General features: G+C 46.4%; 1 protein-coding gene across 8 annotated transcripts in view; it reads left to right on the forward strand.

Annotated features, from left to right (window-relative positions):
* The window catches only part of PAX5 (paired box 5), a gene marked incomplete at both ends in the record, with an annotated part of 185,926 nt that overhangs the window by 98,333 nt on the left and 69,584 nt on the right, over positions 1-18,009 (forward strand). For all 8 annotated transcript variants that reach the window (XM_081280521.1, XM_081280524.1, XM_081280525.1 and 5 more), the window contains one exon: positions 7,075-7,204. In XM_081280521.1, the coding sequence (XP_081136647.1) occupies positions 7,075-7,204 (130 nt within the window). The remainder of the gene's footprint in view (positions 1-7,074; positions 7,205-18,009) is intronic.

Raw genomic sequence — 18,009 nt, forward strand, 5'->3', positions numbered from 1 at the left:
GAGTGCTTCTGAGGCCCATCCATGTTGAGGCCCGTTGATGCTGTGATGTGTATCCTTTGCACTTTTGATTAGAATTCCGTTGCATAGCTACACCACATTATGTTAACTGAACTTTATTTTTAAGCAAACTCCAGACATTGTGTCACTTCATCTGTAAATATTTTGGAATGAATTTTTAAAAGACAAGACCATTTAAAATACATAATTGTTGCTGGGTACAATGGGGCACATCTGTAATCCCAGTGGCTTGGGAGGCTGAGGTAGGAGGACTGCAAGTCCAAAGCCAACCTCAGCAACTTTGCAAGGCCCTAAGCAACTTAGCAAGATCCTGTCTCAAAAAAAAATAAAAAAAAATTTTTTAAAAATTATATATATAATTTTAAAGGGCCAGCAATGTGGCCCAGGGGTTAAGCACCCCTGGATTAAATCCCCAGTACCAACAATCAACCAATCAATCAATCAATCAATCAATAAACAAACAATTGCAATATCATTATCACACCTAAAAAGTTAGCAAATCCCTAATGTCATAAAAATACCCATCAGTATTCACATTTCCAATTATTCCATTTTATGTCGTGATGGTTTTTACAGTCTGTTTCCCTGAATCGGAGTCCATGTTGTGACAGATTGATGTGTCCAGTCTCCTTTAACCTATGGACTCCCCTCTGACTTTCTTACCTTTCATTTCATTTGTTGAAGATGGAATCCACACCTTATATAGCCATTGATAGTGGCAAAGGGGGTCAGCAGTAGAAGGGACTCACAGATCATTGAATGGAAGTCCCCACGCAGGTGGGAAGCAGTGAGGGGAGGGGCCTGGGGGCAGATCCTCTGCTTCCTCAATCTCAGTCCCCAGGCCTGAGGACCCTCCTCCTTACTCTAGCCTCCACCTCCTCTGGGTAGGTGTGCAGGGGGCTGGTGTCTGGTCCTCAGGATGGGAGTGGTTGGCCTGGCTCTGGACAGGTTCCTAAGGGCCACCCAAGGCTGGGCATTGTGCCTGGAGGAGCCCTGCAGGTGCTGGGGAGGCCTCCAGGCCATCTGAGTCGTTGGCCCCGCTGTCCGGACGCCGGTCCCGATGCCGGTCCCGATGCCGGTCCCGATGCCATGCGCTCCTTCTGTGGTCCTCCTTCTCACGTGTTTGTTTCTTCTCTCCTCCATGCTGTGGCAGTGGTGCCCCGTGCTGATGGGACAATACTTGGTGCAGCCCCAGGCAGCCCTTTTCCAGGTAATTTCCTAGGGACCCAAATGATGCCCAGTGCGCACTTTCTTTCCTCCCGAGTCCTTTGCGAGGATTCTTGAACATCTCACGTTGCATAGTTTGCAAACAGCGCTGAGATTCTCAGAGCTCCCACTCATAGGAGGAGACAGCTAGGAATTAGGATTAAAATACCTTTACTCTTTATTCCCTGTGTGGCTTTCTCACTGGAGCTGGCCTTGCTTGCTTCACACAGGTGAGAAAGGGGCTAAGCCCTGGCTGTGACCACTCCTATCCCGGTGTTCTTTCTATTGCTGGGTATAGATTATACATGACATGAATAAAAATTAACTAAGGAAGTCCATCTCCATCCCATCTCCATGTTTTCACATTGGGAAAGAGACCCTGAGTATCCTCTTGACTGATGTTCGAGAGAATAAAGCTTTCCATTAACTGGAACATGGTGTCTATGAGGGGGCTGGTGATCTTGACCTTGACCTTGAGGCTTTATTGGAGTCTGTGGTGGTAGGCAGAAGAAGTTGTATCCCAATTGGTAGCATTGAAGTGGGTGGTCTGTGAATTGCTGACCTCAGTTCATTTCTCTTCCTGAGTCCGGGGCAAGGACAAGCCCCAGGGGGTCCCTAATGAGAAGAGAGCAGAAGCCCCAAGATGATATCCTAAGAAAGAGCCCCAAGGACTCGGAGCTCTAGGACACAGCTACTGTGGGACACAGCTACTGCCTGTGACTGTTAGTTGCTGGGGTGGTGGTGGGTGGGATGGGACAGTGCTCCCAAGGATATAGGCATGCTGACACCTTTTTGCAGGGTGACTTATGCATTTCTCTGCCCCCATTGGCCAGCCCGTGGCTTCCCAAGTAGCTATGAGGAATGCAAGTAGATTGCTACTGTTAGCAGGAGAAGAGGCACCCGCAACGCCTTCTCTACTCTCTTTATTTTCTTCTCTTTCTTCCTTCTTGCCCATCTTTCTTTTTCTATCATTCGGTCTCACCCAGCTTTCACTTTCCCAAAGGTCTTGAGGTGGCCTGCAAAATAAGCTATTACGTGTATTTAAATGAGTTAAGTGTGAAAAGAAGTTCAGAAATTATGTAAAGAGGAAGATCACTGTACCAGGAGTCAGCAATGATGTGATCATGGTGGTTGAATTTGACAGAGTTTCCTGGCAGCAAAGCAAAAAGGGATATGCAGTGGTTTCTAAAGTTCTTGTTGTTCAGTCAGAAGCAAATTAACAATTCATCAAGGGGAAAACCCCTTTTTTTTTCTGGTACTGAAATGCAGAAGTGATTGATGAAGAATCTGAATATTCTGGTGGGCAGTGTCTGCAGACCAGTCCTTTGGCCAGGTGCAGTGGCGCATGCCTGTAATCCCAGTGGCTTGGGAGACTGAGGCAGGAGGATGACAAGTTCAAAGCTGGCCTCAGCAACTTAGTGAGACCCTGTCTCAAAATGAAAAATGAAAAAGGGCTGAATGTGGCTCAGTGGTTAAGTACCCCTTGGTTCAATCCCTGGTACCAAAATACAAAACAAAACAAAAAGAACATAATCTTTGTATGGTCCTTTTCTTTTCTTTTCATAACAAATGTTGAATGCCTAATATTCCATCACATACCAGAGAAGACACTTCCCCCGGAGTCTAATTTTGGACAGGGACATTGTTTTCCAGTCACCTGACTTGATGAGGGGTAGAGGTGAGAGGAGGGCAGAAGATGTTGGCATATCACTTGGAACTATTGTCCAAATACCTTCCAATTAATTCTTGAGAGCTGTGACTTATATTGTGCTACTGGGTCATTCATTCAACAAACACTTTGGGACCAGTATGTTCCATGTTCTCAAGGCAACCTGGAGGGAGACAGACAAACAGCCATTATGTGTGATGGGAAGTATGATAAAGGAGGTCTTTCTGGAAAATACCACCAAGTGTGGAAGCAGAGTGAGAGGGTAGTTACTTATTTTTAGGGCTATAGGGCCAGGAATGTCTTGGAGGAGGTGACATTTGTGCTGGGTTTTGCAGACAGTATAAGAGTTCTCTCAGTGACTGAGGTGGGTTTCCAGGCCGAGGCAGGACAGGTCCTGGCGTGCCTGAGAAGCCTCTGGTGCAGTAATGCTCTGGGGAGCTCCCGATATTGGAAAGATGCAGTTGCCTTTAAAAAAAATCACTGTCTAATCCAAGGGTTAGACAGTGATGAGGATTTGGGGAATAATTGGGCAAAATGAAATGACAGCATCTCCTGGCTCATGCAGGAGCAGAGATGTAGAATCCCATCAATGAGGAGGGGCTGGGCTTCAGGCAGGACTGGCCAGGTGGTGAAGTGGGAGGCACAATGACAAGGGGCATCTGAGGCCTCATTCCAAGTCCCCCAAGCCGCAGCTCTTAGGGAGGTTTGCTTTACCTGCTGGGAGCCGGTGGGGGTTGAGTCTGGAGTTTTGGGACCTCCCCAGGTGTGTGTTGAACAGTTGAAGATGTCCTGTCTTGAAGAGATGGTCCAAACCCAGCCGCTGGAGTGACTAGATGAACTTGGATACTGAACTTATTGACTAAAGCAAAATCAAATAGCAATTTCCATCTGGAAAGTAAAGACACTCTGAGGTGGGGTTGACGGTCCCTTCTGCGGTTCTCCAGGGCATTGGTACCGCATCTTTGGGGGAAGCAGACTTCCCCTTGAAGATCATACCAGAGAGGGGAGGCTGGAGGCCCGGAAGGGAGCAGACCTGGGATCGGTGGGGAGGGCGCAGGTGCATTGACTCGAGGCTGGGGTGCCACCCGGCTCTGAGGGAGCACTCACTCACTGCGCAGCCACGTGTTCATGTGCACCCCTTGTGGTCAGATCCCAGTTGTCTACCTTTCCATTTTGACCCTTTATACTTCTGCCCTCTCCAGCTAGTGCATGTGTCCTGCCTGTGGGTCACTCCTGTCCCATCACCTCGGAGCCTTCCTCTAGTTGTTCTCAGCCTGGTCAGGGATTGCTCATAGCAGGGTAAAAACAGCCTGCCCCAAGACCTTTCCTGACTACTCCCTGCTCTGTGTGTTTATTTTTCTTGGCTGGAATTTCTGGGGGCCATGTGTCTTTTCTCTTGGGATTTGTCCAAGAACAGGTCTGGTCTCACAGCCCATGTAGAACACAAGAGGGTTGAATACTGGAAGGAGCACAAATCCACTATGCTCAGGCCTCCAGCAGGGTATCTGGGAACCCGTCCCCAGGGACCCAGAAACTCTAGAAGATGCCACCTGAGAGCCTTGCAGAGGCGTTTTGACCTCCATCTTTGCAGTGCACTAAAGGAGCTGCTTCCGGTGAGCTTTACTTCCAAATTCATCGTTAGCAAATTAGGAGGCTAATGCTATGACCAAGTTCCATCCTACAGGAACCAAGTCTAGACAGTGACCTTTCCCCAACGGCTCCCTGCTGCATGCAATGAAGGTAGTGTTTTTCCAACACCGCTGGCCATAACTTAGAGCAAGAAATGGAGTTTTATCTCCATCTAACACACATACAGCCACTGATATGTGCAACAAAGATTCATAAACTAGGTCTTGCCTTTTCTACGTGTGAGAGCCTTGGATATTTTCTGTTCTCTTTAATTTTCGTTTCCCTTAAAAAAATAGTTGGGACCACCATATTGATCTCACCACCTCTTAATGAGTCAGGACCAATAGTAGTAAAATCATTAGGGTCATTGTCAAGACTATGAAGTTTGATGGACCCTGGTCGAATCCTGGCTCTGGAACCTAAAAACTGTGTGACCTCAGGCAAGTCACTTCCTTCTTATAATAAGAGTCTCGATTTCTCCATCAGTAAAATGGGGACAACGTAGGCTATTTCATGGGCGACTGTGAGGATGAGATGGGAGGACACAGGTAACGCTTCTGGTGTAGATAGAGTAAGTGGCTGATAAGCTACTGATGTGCTGGTGAGGTTGCTGTCTCCCGGTACCAACTGGCAGGGCCAGCAGGTAGAGTGGGACTTGTGCCTCCCAAGTAATTGTAGTCAGGAAAGGCTGCTGGAGGAGGAGCCCTATATGAGCAGCTGGGGACAAAAAGGCCCTCAGTCCCTCTTCTATGAAGGACAGGCTTATGCCCAAGGACTTTTGGCTGGACATAGAGCTGGCCACATTAGATGCCTTTACTTTTTGCAGTTAGGTCTCTAATCCACCTGGGATTGATTTTTGTGTCTGGTGTAAAGATCCAATTTCTTTTTTCTCCTTGTTTCTGAATGGATAACCAGTTACCCCACACTGTTTATTAAAGAGTCCATCCTTTCCCTCTGATTTGTACATCTCCTCTCTCATAGATCAAGGTTCCATATGTGCACAGATCAGTTTCTGGCCTCGGTTCTGTTTCATTGGTCTATTTATCTGTCTCTGTGCCAATACTGCACTGTCTTAATTACTGCAGCTTCATAGTGATTCCTGATGGAGGTAGGCCTGCCCTCCGGCCTTGTTCTTCTCCCTTAGAAGTCCCTGGGCTCACTTTGGGCCTGGGCTCTTCTCCACGTGTTTTGGCATCAGCGTCTGCTGGAAGATGATGGATGAGCCCAGGGCATTCTGGATCAGCTGTCCTCAGGAAGCATCATCTCAGGGCCCCGGGGCCTGCAGCACCTTCTGGACACATGGCTGCCATCAACCCTGGTTGGCATTGAAGCCGCCTGGGAAGTGCTTTCTAACTGATTTACAGACAAAAGTGCCAGGATCATGCCTGACCTGAATCTCTTCCGCCTGCCCCTTGCCCAGTGTCTGCTTTGGTTTCCCTCTGGTGGCTTAGTCCTCAACATCCTACCCCGGGGACCTGCAACCCCTTACAGAAAACTGCTTGCTTCTCTGTCCCTGTGTGCCAAGGACATAACCTTGGACACACAAGGATGTGTCCCCCATGGCAATGCCAAGGTCCTGGGAAGCTCCCCACACCAAAGCTTGGCAGGCATAGCCAAAGTCTTTGGCTTAAGTGTTTGCAAATGCTTTCTTTAACCAAAAATAGGCATGGGGTTTGGTGAGAGGAAGGGATGCGTGGCTCATGTTTGTAATTTGATCTTCCTTGAATGGGAAGATGCAGTTTGGTATCTTCCCTGCTTCCTCTGGAGGCCATTCTGACACGACTTGGATGGCAAAGAAATGACTCGAGGTAAGCTCCGATTTCATGAAATGGCCTAAAGAAAGGAGCATGGCCACTGCACGGGGTTGGCATGGACTTGATGAATGGGACTGTGCACCCCAGGGTTTCCAGCATCGAGGTGATTACTTGCTTCTAGAATTTAAAACCATTTGCCAAACTGACTCAGAGAGCTTGACGTATGGGATTTACGGTGACAGTTTATGGTAACTCATCCCCTGAGCTGAGATTCTGCCTGTTCTATCATGCACGAAGCCCTTCTCCCCTTGGGCCTCAGTTTACCTGTCTGTGAAAGAGGGTCTAGCCCAGATGAGCTCCCAGTTTCTTGTAAACCCTTGTTTTTACAGTTCTATCCTGTGGAATAGAGAACACAGAAATCAGACACACTGTTCTGACTGCTATTTATACCTGGCTTTGGTTACTGATATCTCCTTCTTGGCATTGAGGGGGACGATGTCTCTGGCTATTTAGGAGGTCTGGGCCAGGGGAAACTGCAGGCCACAGGGTCTAACTTCTTGAGAAGTTGCCCTGACCCCTGCTCCCCTCTTCACCTGGGGACCGTTGTTACTTCTGGACAACTCTCCTTCTGTCGAGCCGAATCCATCCTTTCAACAGCAGAGGAATCATGAGCCCCTGTGGGCCTCAGCACAAGCATGGACTAGCCCAGCTGAGTGGCTCAGCCCAGAACATGGCAGTGGCATCTGATTAGGGGGCTTCAGAACGGGGGTGCTAAGGTGTCTCTGCTTCCTCTTTCAGACCACCGAGTATTCAGCCATGGCCTCACTGGCTGGAGGACTGGACGACATGAAGGCCAACCTGACCAGCCCCACCCCCGCGGACATTGGGAGCAGCGTGCCGGGCCCACAGTCCTACCCCATTGTGACAGGTGAGGGTAACTGGGGTGAGGGGAAGAACGGCTTCTTGGTGCTTTTGGACATGACTGGCCATTTACTTAAATGAGGTTATGAGGTCCTGGAACAGGTCAGGGGGAGACTGCTGGGGCCGCAGTTTTGGCTGTGATGAGACATAATTGTACATTGTTCTCAAAGAGAACAAAAAAAAAATGAGGGGGCAGTGCCTGTGAGTGGGGTCAAGTGTTCAGAAGTCTGGGATTTATCCCTCTCCTAAGCCAAGCAGCCCTGCTTGGTGCCAGCTTCAGGGAGGGGTGGCACCCTTTGCAGGTGGCATTTCGATTTTCTAGACAGGGGATGAGTCAAGGAGGCCAGAGGCTTAGGCTGGAAGATGCTGGGTAGGTGCCAAGCAATTGCCTTCTTGGAAGGCCCAAGGCAGCCAGGATGTTCACTGTCCGTGTGAAGACTGAGTCTGGGCCCTGGGGCTGGGGTGTAGCTCAGTGGTTGAGCACTTGCTTAGCATGAGCCAAGTTCTTGGGCTCCATCCCCAGAAGGCAAAGCAAAAGAGTTTGGCCCTTCGACTCATAACTGGGTTTGTGCCTGCCTCTTTCTAGCTGTGCAATCTCAGGTGAGTCATGTAAGAATTCTGGGCTGTGGTTTTCTGATCTGTATGATGGGAATAGCAAAATCCTGCTGCCCAGGGCTGCTTCAAGGATGAACACGTTCCTGGGTATAAGGTGCTTTGACTCTTGCCTGGCACACAGTAGGTACCCAAGAAATGGAGCTAGTGTTACCCGTCTCTGAACCCTTTTATGTGGCCTGTCACCGTTGGGCTTGGTACTGCAGAGGACCCCTCTCCATAGCTCCATCGCTCTGCCCCATGGAACCCCAGGAACAGGCTCAGTGGCCATCTCCAGGGGGTTGCCAAACCTGGCAGGCAGGAGATACAAGTAGACAGTGGGGGACTGATGGGCTGCTCTTGGGCTTGAGCACTGGGTGGGGGTTTGGCCCGATCTCCCCACAGGCTGGTGTGCAGAACACAGTGAGTAGTGACAGAGATGAGGAGTTCTCAGATGTGCAGGTGGGCTGTGCGTGCATCAGGGATGCTGAGAACTGGATCTGGGTTGGAATTTTAGTAGTAGGGATGGGCGAGACAGGAACTTAGTCCCAGGCATGCCTTAGGCCAGAGCAGCAAGGCAGGGAGGGCCAGCTGAGGCCTGAACCTGAAGGCCAGTACTGGGGCTCAGGCTGAAATAGCTAGGGCCCTGTTTGCAGGTCTGGATACAGGTGATCAGATGGGCTGGCAAGAGTGACTTGATCCCAGTGCACCCGAGGTGGGGTGGAGCCTGCAGCGCAGCTGAGCTGTGGGTTGGGAGAGGTGAGCAACGGGGTAAGGAGCCAGGGAGCTTCAGTCCGAGTGAACTTTTACACAGATGTTGACTGAGGTTTCTCTGCTGGTGTCAGCAGGGTCCATGACAGGACTTCTCACAGCTCCCCATTTTGCCCAATTTAAGGGGTAAGGAGAAGAGTGAGAGCTGGCCCTCAGTCCCCTAGAACCTGATCCTTATTCTTTTCAAGGAAGCACAATTAGGGAGGTGGGGGTGGGAGAGTGGAAAGAAGACTAGACCAGCTTGTAATAATCATCACTGTCACTTCCTTGAGTGCTTACTGAGTGCTAGCCACTCTGCTAAGTGAGTTTGTTTTACCCTCAGGAGAACCCTGGGAGGTGGGTCCTGTTATAAGCATGTCTGTTTCTTGCCTAAAGAACCAGGACAATTGAATATTTTGGCTAAGGTCATAGGGATTATGCAGCTGTCCTCTCTACCACACAGGTAATCTGGGGGCCCATCCTAGGGCTGCCACTTCCTTGCTGTCTGCCTTTGGAAAACTGAGCCTCAATTTTCCATCTGTGAAATGGTCCTGGTCTCTCAGGGTCCTTCCGATGCTTAAATGAGATCCCAGAGGTGACCACACTGCAGAGAGAGGGCTTGTGATTAGAATTGGGGTTCAACCAAAAAAAGAGAACGGGGGCTCATGGGGAACTTGGGCTTAGGCAAGTCACAAGAAGACTTTACATCTGTTTGTGCACATCCCTGTGGATAATAATCCAGTGAATCAAGGCCGAGGACTCCTTTCTGAGGTGCTTGTCTATAGAAGTGGCCAGCTAGTGAAAAGAATCATCTATCACATAGATATGTCTAATTGCCTCACACAGGTCTTTAAGAAAATTTGAGCCACACTTAAAAAATAATATGAATTTCTGGCTTCCCTTAAAAAATTAGAAGAGCAGTTCCACTGGGCCACCTCCCACATGGCCATAGGATATTAGTGTCAGCAGCAGCGGCCTCTCAGGACAGGCCTGCACAGCCCTCAGCCAGCAGCTCCCGCTTTATCCTGCAATCCCAACCTGGAGAAGCACTGGAGTTGAACAGCCTGACCTAGAAGGTTGGCGCTAGGGCAACGGATGGGTTAAGTGTCCTGGCACCTGCAGAGGGTGCAGCAGGCCTAGGCAGCAAGTCTGGGTGTGGATTGTATTTTCAGGTAAACCGATGACCAAAGAGCATTCATATCTTAAAGTCACATAATAGAGTAGGAAAAGACTGTAAGTATCCCAAAGTCATAAATATGCTTAATTTTGAAGAATTAAGAATAATCTATTATCAATATAATCACTAGGTTTCTTATAAACAAACAATAGCATAATAGGGAAAAAGAGCTCATCAACAACAACAAAAAATAGAGAATCCTTAGGAATAAACTTAAACTCCACTGAAGGACATAAATGGAGAGATGTTGTTTGTTCTTAGACTGAAAATCATGAAGATGTCCATTTCCCCTAAGTAGTCTTTTAGTTCAAAGCAATCTCAAACAAAATATTAACAGATTTGGGGTAGGAGGCTTTGTCCAAATGATGTTAAATATTGGATACATAATTACTCTAGGATAGTTAGAAAAATTCTGCAATTAAAAAAATGGGTAGAAGCCCTAGAACAGTTAAAACATACAATAAAGCTCCAATAACTGAAATTGTTCTTGGAAGTAAAGTTTCAGACAAATAATGGACCTGAGTAGAGAGTGCAGAAACAGATCCAAATATATGTAGGTGTTTATAAATGCAGCCTATTGGACCCCTACCTCACTTTTGTTTGGAGGAGTACTGGGGATTGAACTTAGGGGCACTCAACCACTGAACCACATACCAGCTCTGTTCTGTATTTTATTTAGAGACTGAGTCTCACTGAGTTGCTTAGCACCTCACTTTTGCAGAGGCTGGCTTTGAATTCATGATCTATTGCCTTAGCCTCCCAAGCTGCTGGGATTACAGGTATGTCCCATGACACCTGGCTACTTCACTCTTTATATCAAAATAAATGGTTGTTGAGGTGATGGATATCCTACTTACCTTGATTGGATCATTACACATTGTACATGTGTATCAAAATACCACAGTGCATCCCATAAGTATGCATAATTATATTAATTAAAACAAAAACTTCAAGTTGATCAAAACTTTAAATGGAAAAAATAAACTAGGGAAAAACATAAGGGAAAATATTTATAATCTTAGGAAAGGCCTTTTAAAAATATGTTATAAATAGAGGCTGGAGTTGTGGCTCAGTGGTAACTCACTTGCCTAGCATTCGTGACGCACTGGGTTCGATTCTCAGCACCACATACAAATAAATAAAATAAAGGTCTGTCAACAACTAAAAAATATTTTTAAAAAATAAAGATAAAATATAAATAACTGTTAAAATGGTGAATCTTTTGTATGTAGGTAAAAACACCAAAAGAAGTTGAGTAAAGTGGCGCACGTCTGCAGTTTCAGTGACTTGGGAGACTGAGGCAGGAGTTGAAATTGCAAATTCAAAGACAGTCTGGGCAAATTAGCAAGACCGTGTCTCAATATAAAATAAAAAGGACTGGGGTTGTGTAGCTCAGTGGTAGAGAGGCCCTGGGTTCAATCCTCAGTACTGCAAAAAACCAAACCAAAACAAAACAAAACATCCAAAAGACAACGAACAAAATTGGGGGGCAAAAAGTAAAACACAGGTAAGAAAGAATTTCCTTAATATGCAAAGAACTTTTAAGAATGATTAAGAAAAAAAAAGTCAGTAGAAAAGCCAGGCAAAGTGTATGTATAGATAATTCAATGGGAAAAAATGCAGATGCCCCAATAGTAAATAAAAAAGATGTGGATCTGATTCATAATTTTAATGCTGCAAATTAAAATAATCATGAGACACTTAAAAACAATACCATTAGCTTTTTAAAGATTAAGGTTTGGTGTTGGAAAAGGTATGAGAAACATATTTTTTGTATATACTGTAATAGGAGTATAAATTGATGTAGTTTCTTATGTGGGGGGGGAGCTTGTAATAACTATCAAATTTTTCAATATACATACCTATTCTCTGACCTAGAACTTTTATATGCATTTTAAGGAATTCTTCTCACAGATATATTCACACAGGTGCACAATGATATCTACATATGTATAGTAGTCATGAAATTATCATAATAACACAATAAATAGAAACAATATAACCTCTATCAATAGGAGCTGGCTAACTAAATTATGACTTTTTTATACAATAAAGTACTATGAAACCATCAAAAATAAGTAGAGCTATCTGTACAGACATGAATAAATGTCTGAGATACATGTTTGAGTAGAAGTGAGCATATGCTAAGTATGCTCCCATTTATATAAAAGTATAATACAATATTATAATATAGAGACAGTGCAAAATATAATACAAAAATTATATTGTGGTTAATGGAACCATTGTATGAACCCACAACACATATGCGCACACACATACATGCACATACACACACACACACACACACACTATATCAAGACACTTGTACGTGATATTCGGTAGAAGATCTCTATGCCCCTTCCTCTGCTTTATGGAGCATTGATCACATACTAAGGATAAATCAAGTTGGCATTCTCTACCCAGTCCCACCCAGAATCCCCTTGGGATAGTGAATATTTACAATGTCCCTTTACTCTCCTGAAATTAAATTCATAAAGAATGTAGACTGTTTTCACATCTAATTTCAGATAAAACCAAAACAATGCCCAATGAGGTAAAGAAGAAATAAAAGCAACATTATTTATTATTAAGTAATATGTGTTTGATATGCATACCTTCTGAATGTCTAACCCCCATGACATCATGGAGGGACCTAGGGCTTTCCACACACACGGAAGCACCACTGTGAATGCAGCCCCCTGACCAGACATAGGCAGCGGTGAGGATCAGGGGTTCGTGCCTGCCCATCCTGAGCAGGATTTCACAAATAGGAGAGGAACTCTTGGCAAAGTTCTTGTAAGACAATGGTTTGCTTGATTTACATGGTATAGTTGGTAGTTGCCTTCCTAGAAAAGTCAGAGTATATGAAGGCCAGGGAAATTGCAAGTTCACACTTATATGTAAATGAAGTTCAGTTCTAGATTCGAATATTTGTAAATAGGTTTTTTTTTTTTTGTTGTTGTTGTTGTTTTACGCACCTGAACATTTGGCGGGACATGAGAACAGTGTAGGGTGAAGGAAAAATTTTTATTGTATGGGACAGTTCCATTGCAGGCCAGCAAATGCCGTTTCATCATATAAAGGCCCCTACAAAATTTCAAAGCACCCTCTAGGAAGCAGTTAGGTCCCATTGTGAACTGTTAAGACACTTTGAAGGACATCCCCTAAGAACTGTCGGGGGCTCCATGTTGCTACAGGGCACTTATTTAACCACCTGTGTTGGTCTGTACTGATGAAGTTCTTGCTGACGAGATTCTGAATCTATGAGGGGGACTATTCCAGCCCACTTCTGCCCTTCTTCCCACAAGACCCAGAGCATAGTGGCCACTTCTCCCCACAAGACCACAAGACCAGCCCACAGTTCTACCTGGGGTCTGGGGTGGCAGGGTGGGAGGTAGGTATTCCCTGAGCTGCTCCATCCCAGTCCTCACACTCCACGCTGTCCAAGAAAGATGTCATTAGAGAGCAGGTCCTTTTTTTACTACCGTTTACATGACACATTCGATATTAAGTTCAACCCCTGCTCTACCAGCTGGGGCCACGGTTTGTGAACCCGTTCCTGTCCTGTCAGCAGTTTGGGCCTATCCTGATTGGGACTAATTATCTGCAGGTGTGACCTTGGGCCATAGGCCTGCTGATGGGGCAGACACTGTGCCTACCTGCCAGAGAGGACAGCAAGTGAGGCACCAGACTTCCTGCTTCTACCCACCTCCCCGATGATCAAGGAGCTGGCAGTCTTGCCCCAAGCTGGGCTCATGTGATCTTTTCTTCAGAAGAACAAAGGACTGGTTTCAAGCCTGTGTCCTTGTTGTTCTCTTCCCCTGGGAACCACATTTTTGCATTAGTAGATTGGAATGGCAGGAAGAGGCAGAGAGGCTTCCTCTGGTGCCACAAGACTAGAAGGCACTGGCCTAGTAGGTGACCCAGGCCCAGGAGTCTGAGGCTTCCCATGGACACTGGCCACTTTAAGTACAGAAACCATGCTATAGAGCAGCGGATGAGCACCTGCCAAGAAAGAGTGGTTACCAAATTCCCGAGTCCTCCAGCTCTGATTTGCTCCTTTTCTTGGCTCAATATTTGGAGTCTCAGTTTCCCAAATTTGGAAATCCAAGAAAGCATGCCTCTTTTGCCTTTTTAATCTGAGCAGTAGCTGAGGGCTGGAGGAAAGAGCACCAGACTAGGAGTCCGAGGAATAGGTTTAAGTCTGGACTTTACCATCTAATAGGTCCTATCTTTGGGCAAATTGATTGTTCTCTCTAAGTCTCATTGTTTCCCTATTTATGAAATGGGGATGGCAATGTCTGCCCCACCTGCCTCCCTTGGTGTATTTGGGGATAAAGTAAGTCGTAGTGGGAGAGGGTTTGAGACCTGCCAAGTGGGTATCTGAGTGTGTGGGGTCAGCTGTAGGGGAGGACGGAGGGCTCAGAACTCAGTATAAGCACTTGCCACCCTTCCTTCAAGCTAATGTCCAGGGCCGGGGTGGGATGATCATGGGATCTGACTCTTCTTCATAGCTGGGAAGTCTGAGGCCCAGAGAGGGCAGGTGGCCTGTTCAAGGCCACATTCAGTGAATTAGAGCTAGAACTGGAGTTCACCCAGGGCCCTGCCCCACCTCCCAGCCTGCTGCCAAAAAAGGGTCAGAGGGACTTATAAGAAATCCCATTCAAATTTCAGAAGGCATTTCTTTAAACATGTCTCTGGAGCGGGAAGGCCACCCTGCCTGAACTTGAAGCCCAGCATGACCATATCCTATCTGGGTGATCTTGGATGAGTTATTAACTTCAGCCCAAGTTCCCCACCTGGGAAAGAGGACTCACACTCAAGTTGTCACAGCACCCTGTGAGGATTACGTGAGTGGTCCCTGAGAGGCTTAGGACAGTGGTGGTGGTGGTGGGGGGGGGGGCGCATGGTAAACACTCGATAGATAGTAGCAATTTGTAAATTTCAGGCCCTGGTACCAAAAAGTTCTTTTCCACTGTCTTGGGGCATAAGACAAAGAGAAATTTGCCTAGTGACAAATCTCTGTATGGGGATGCAGTCTCTTAGGGAGTCTTAAAGGGCCTGACCTTGCCAAGTCCACAGAAAGTGTTCAGTCTTGGAGATTGTCAGGCCACCTGGCTGAGAGGAGGGGGAATGGAGGTCTGGGTGTGGTCCAGGGACTCTTTCCCACATGTCCTAGTGTCTGTCATCAAGGGCAGGACACACAGCTGGGTGTTTGGGGATTTCTGAGAAACACTCCAAACCTGTGCAGGTGTTGCTTTTGGCCTGGGAACCCATGAACTCCAGGCCTTGGGGTGGTCTTCAGGACCAGCAAGGCAAGTTGGGTTGCACAGTGGGAGACCCTCAATCTGGCTAAGTGGCCTTGGGGCTCTCCTAGGAGGCTTCCCACTCCTGTGTGCTTGGCCTCCTCCATCCCGCTCTCCTCGGCCGGATGCCAGGCAGCTCTGAAGGGCCGTTTGTTCATCTTTCCTGTGAGGAGCGCCCCCTTTGACCCATTTTTATGAGCCTTTTTGAGGTGCATCAGATGCAACTAAATATCTTTTCCCTCTGAGTGAAGTCATAATAAATAATGAAAAGCAAGAGTAGGAGAAATGTCTACGTATCTAGGCTGCCACAAGGTGCAGCGAAAATTACAGTAAAAGCTCTAATATAGCTTGATGGCTGGAACCCAGTGGTTAACCTTGGAGCTTCCGCTGGAAGATGCTGGGGCATCAGAGCTGCTACATGCATTGGAAAGGGAAGGTAATATCACTGGTGACTGTTATTGGGCTTTCACTCTGTGCTTGGCTGGGACTACGATGGTGACCCAGGGAATATCCCCTGTCCTTACTGGCCTTGACTGTTGGGGAAAGCCAGGCCACCTACAGTAAACACACAACAAACGTGTAGTGTGACTTCATTTTGGCATGTGCTCTGAAGAAAATAAACTGGGGGAAAGAATTGCAAGAGGCTGGGTTTGAGGGGTGGTGGTGAGTGGGGTGCAGCAGGGGATGAAGTGGCGATTGATCTGAGATCTGAATAATGAGAGGCTTTGAGAAGATGTGGAGGAAAGGGATTCCTGGCAGAAGATACAACCTCAGAAAATGCCTTTTAAATGTATAAAGGAATCAATGAATGCAGTGCCTAAAGCTGCTGCCAGTTGGGCCCAGTCTGTAAATCAGGCTGTGGGGGCTCTTGGAGTCAGGAGACACCATAGAGGTTGGGTAGCCTCTTCACCCTGTCTGGAGTTCATTTCATATCAGGGCTTCGTTACCTCTAGTGATAGGAATCTCACTGCCTCAAAGGCAAAGAATCTGCAAGCAGTGTTTACATGAAGCTGTTCTCAGTTTGATTTCCTTTCAACTGTGAGAGCAGAAACAGGTTCTTCAGTCTAGCTCAACATCTATACTATGAATTCATGGACCCAGGCGCTGCCTAATATGACCCTCCACCTGGCATGTGTACCTAAGGCCCAGTCCAGAGGTTGTCTGGTCTGTGTAGCACTTTTTAAACATAAAAAAAAATTAGACCTATCAGTTTAAAGATCAAAGAAATATCCAAATGTCCATCAGTAGGGGACTCATTAAGAGTAGCTGATACATACCTTGGAGTAGCCTTGGACTAGAGAAAAGAATGAAGAAGCTCTTTATGACCTGAGTGGATTTTTTGATATACATAATTTATGAAAAAAGCAAAGTACAGAGTAGTATCTACAGAAGGCTACCTTTTGTGTAATATAATATGCTTTCAGACATTGCAAACGAACATCTGTATTTGTTCAAGTTAAAGAAACTCTAGAAGAATCCTCAGGAACTTAAGACCATGCTTAAGCAGAGGGTGTGAGAAGAGCACTTTTCATGGAATATCAGTTACATTTTTAATTTCTGAACCATGTCGATGTGTCAACTACCAAAAAGTTATATTTAAATGTGCCTTAAAAAAACAGATGATTTAACAAAAGACTGAAATTTCTAGCGTCTCTGGAAAACACAGAGGACTTGTCCCTCTTGGGTTTACATGCCCATGTAACCCCACCTGGGGGAGACTGAGAAGTGGCTGCCTCCTTCAGATGCCCCATACAACATCCAGCCAGGCTCTTGCTTATTGACCAGCTAGCACCCTGGGCCATTTGCGTTTTTGACCCAGCACAGTCCCATCGCCCCATCCTGTCTTGTCTCCTCTTACTCTCACTCCTGCCTGGCAGAAACCCTCTGTGTCAAGACGGGAAGGACTACCCAGCTGGCCGTGCCAGTCCCTGACTCCAGGCCTGTGTCAGGCTGTTCCGCCTGCTTGGAGTGGGTCTCCCTTGGATCAGCTCAGTGCATAAACTGTCAGAGCGGAACGCCTGGGACACCACGAGCCGAGTTCTCGGGATGTACAACAGCACAGCCTCTCCTCCCAGTGAGGTATCAACTCTCTCCAAAGTAAATGTCATGGGCCCTTTGCTGCAGCAGTGGTCTGCTTCAGGGCATGCACTGGGCTGCCGCTAGAAAAACGTGATATCCAAGATTGGAACTCTCCCCTGAGACACAGGGCTACTTGCATTCCAGAACAATCCAGGGTGAATTCTACTGGCATTTGTTTTTCAAATGTTAAATAGATTCATAATGATAGAGTCTTAGATTCCTAGGAACCTGGATTTGGGAATGTTAGTGTTTGGGAGGATACTCAGGGGTTCAGAAGTGCCAGAAGTCTGATCATTCTAAAGTCAAAATGGAACTCAAGCATCTCCATAATTAAAATGTACATCAAAGAAAATGATGATTTGCTTTCAGGTTAGCACAGTGTTCCCAAGAACTATTTGTTGAATAAATGAATTAATATTTGTGTGAAGTGCAGTGTCAATTAAAAAAATATAATTTCAGCAGAAAGTACTCTACTCATTTCTGACCTTGTATTTTGTAGGATAAAAAGAAACAAAACTGGATGGAGCTCCTCCTAATGCACTCATAGATTTTTTTACACTTGCAGGCAGCTTGGAGCCGACCTTTCCAAATAGCCTTCAAGCAGATCTCTGGGCCTCCAGCTTTCCCAGCCCCCCTGCTGTGATCCATCTTCCTAAAATAGCGATTTCATTAGCTTGTTCTCCTGGTCAGAGATCTCCAATGCCTTGTCATTGTCTGGAGGAAGAAGCGCCAAACAATAGCGCCTGGGTAGTTTGCAGAGCTGTTGCCATTCATCTTTTTTTTTTTGTTTTTGTTTTTTTATACCAGGAATTGAACCCAGAGGCACTTAACTACTGAGCCACATCCCTAGCCCTTTTTATGTTTTATTCTGAGACAGGGTTTCACTAAATTGCTGAGGGCCTCGATAAG

Source organism: Spermophilus citellus, assembly GCF_964194105.1.
Source record: "Spermophilus citellus genome assembly, chromosome: 2".
NCBI classification, from domain to species: domain Eukaryota; kingdom Metazoa; phylum Chordata; class Mammalia; order Rodentia; family Sciuridae; genus Spermophilus; species Spermophilus citellus.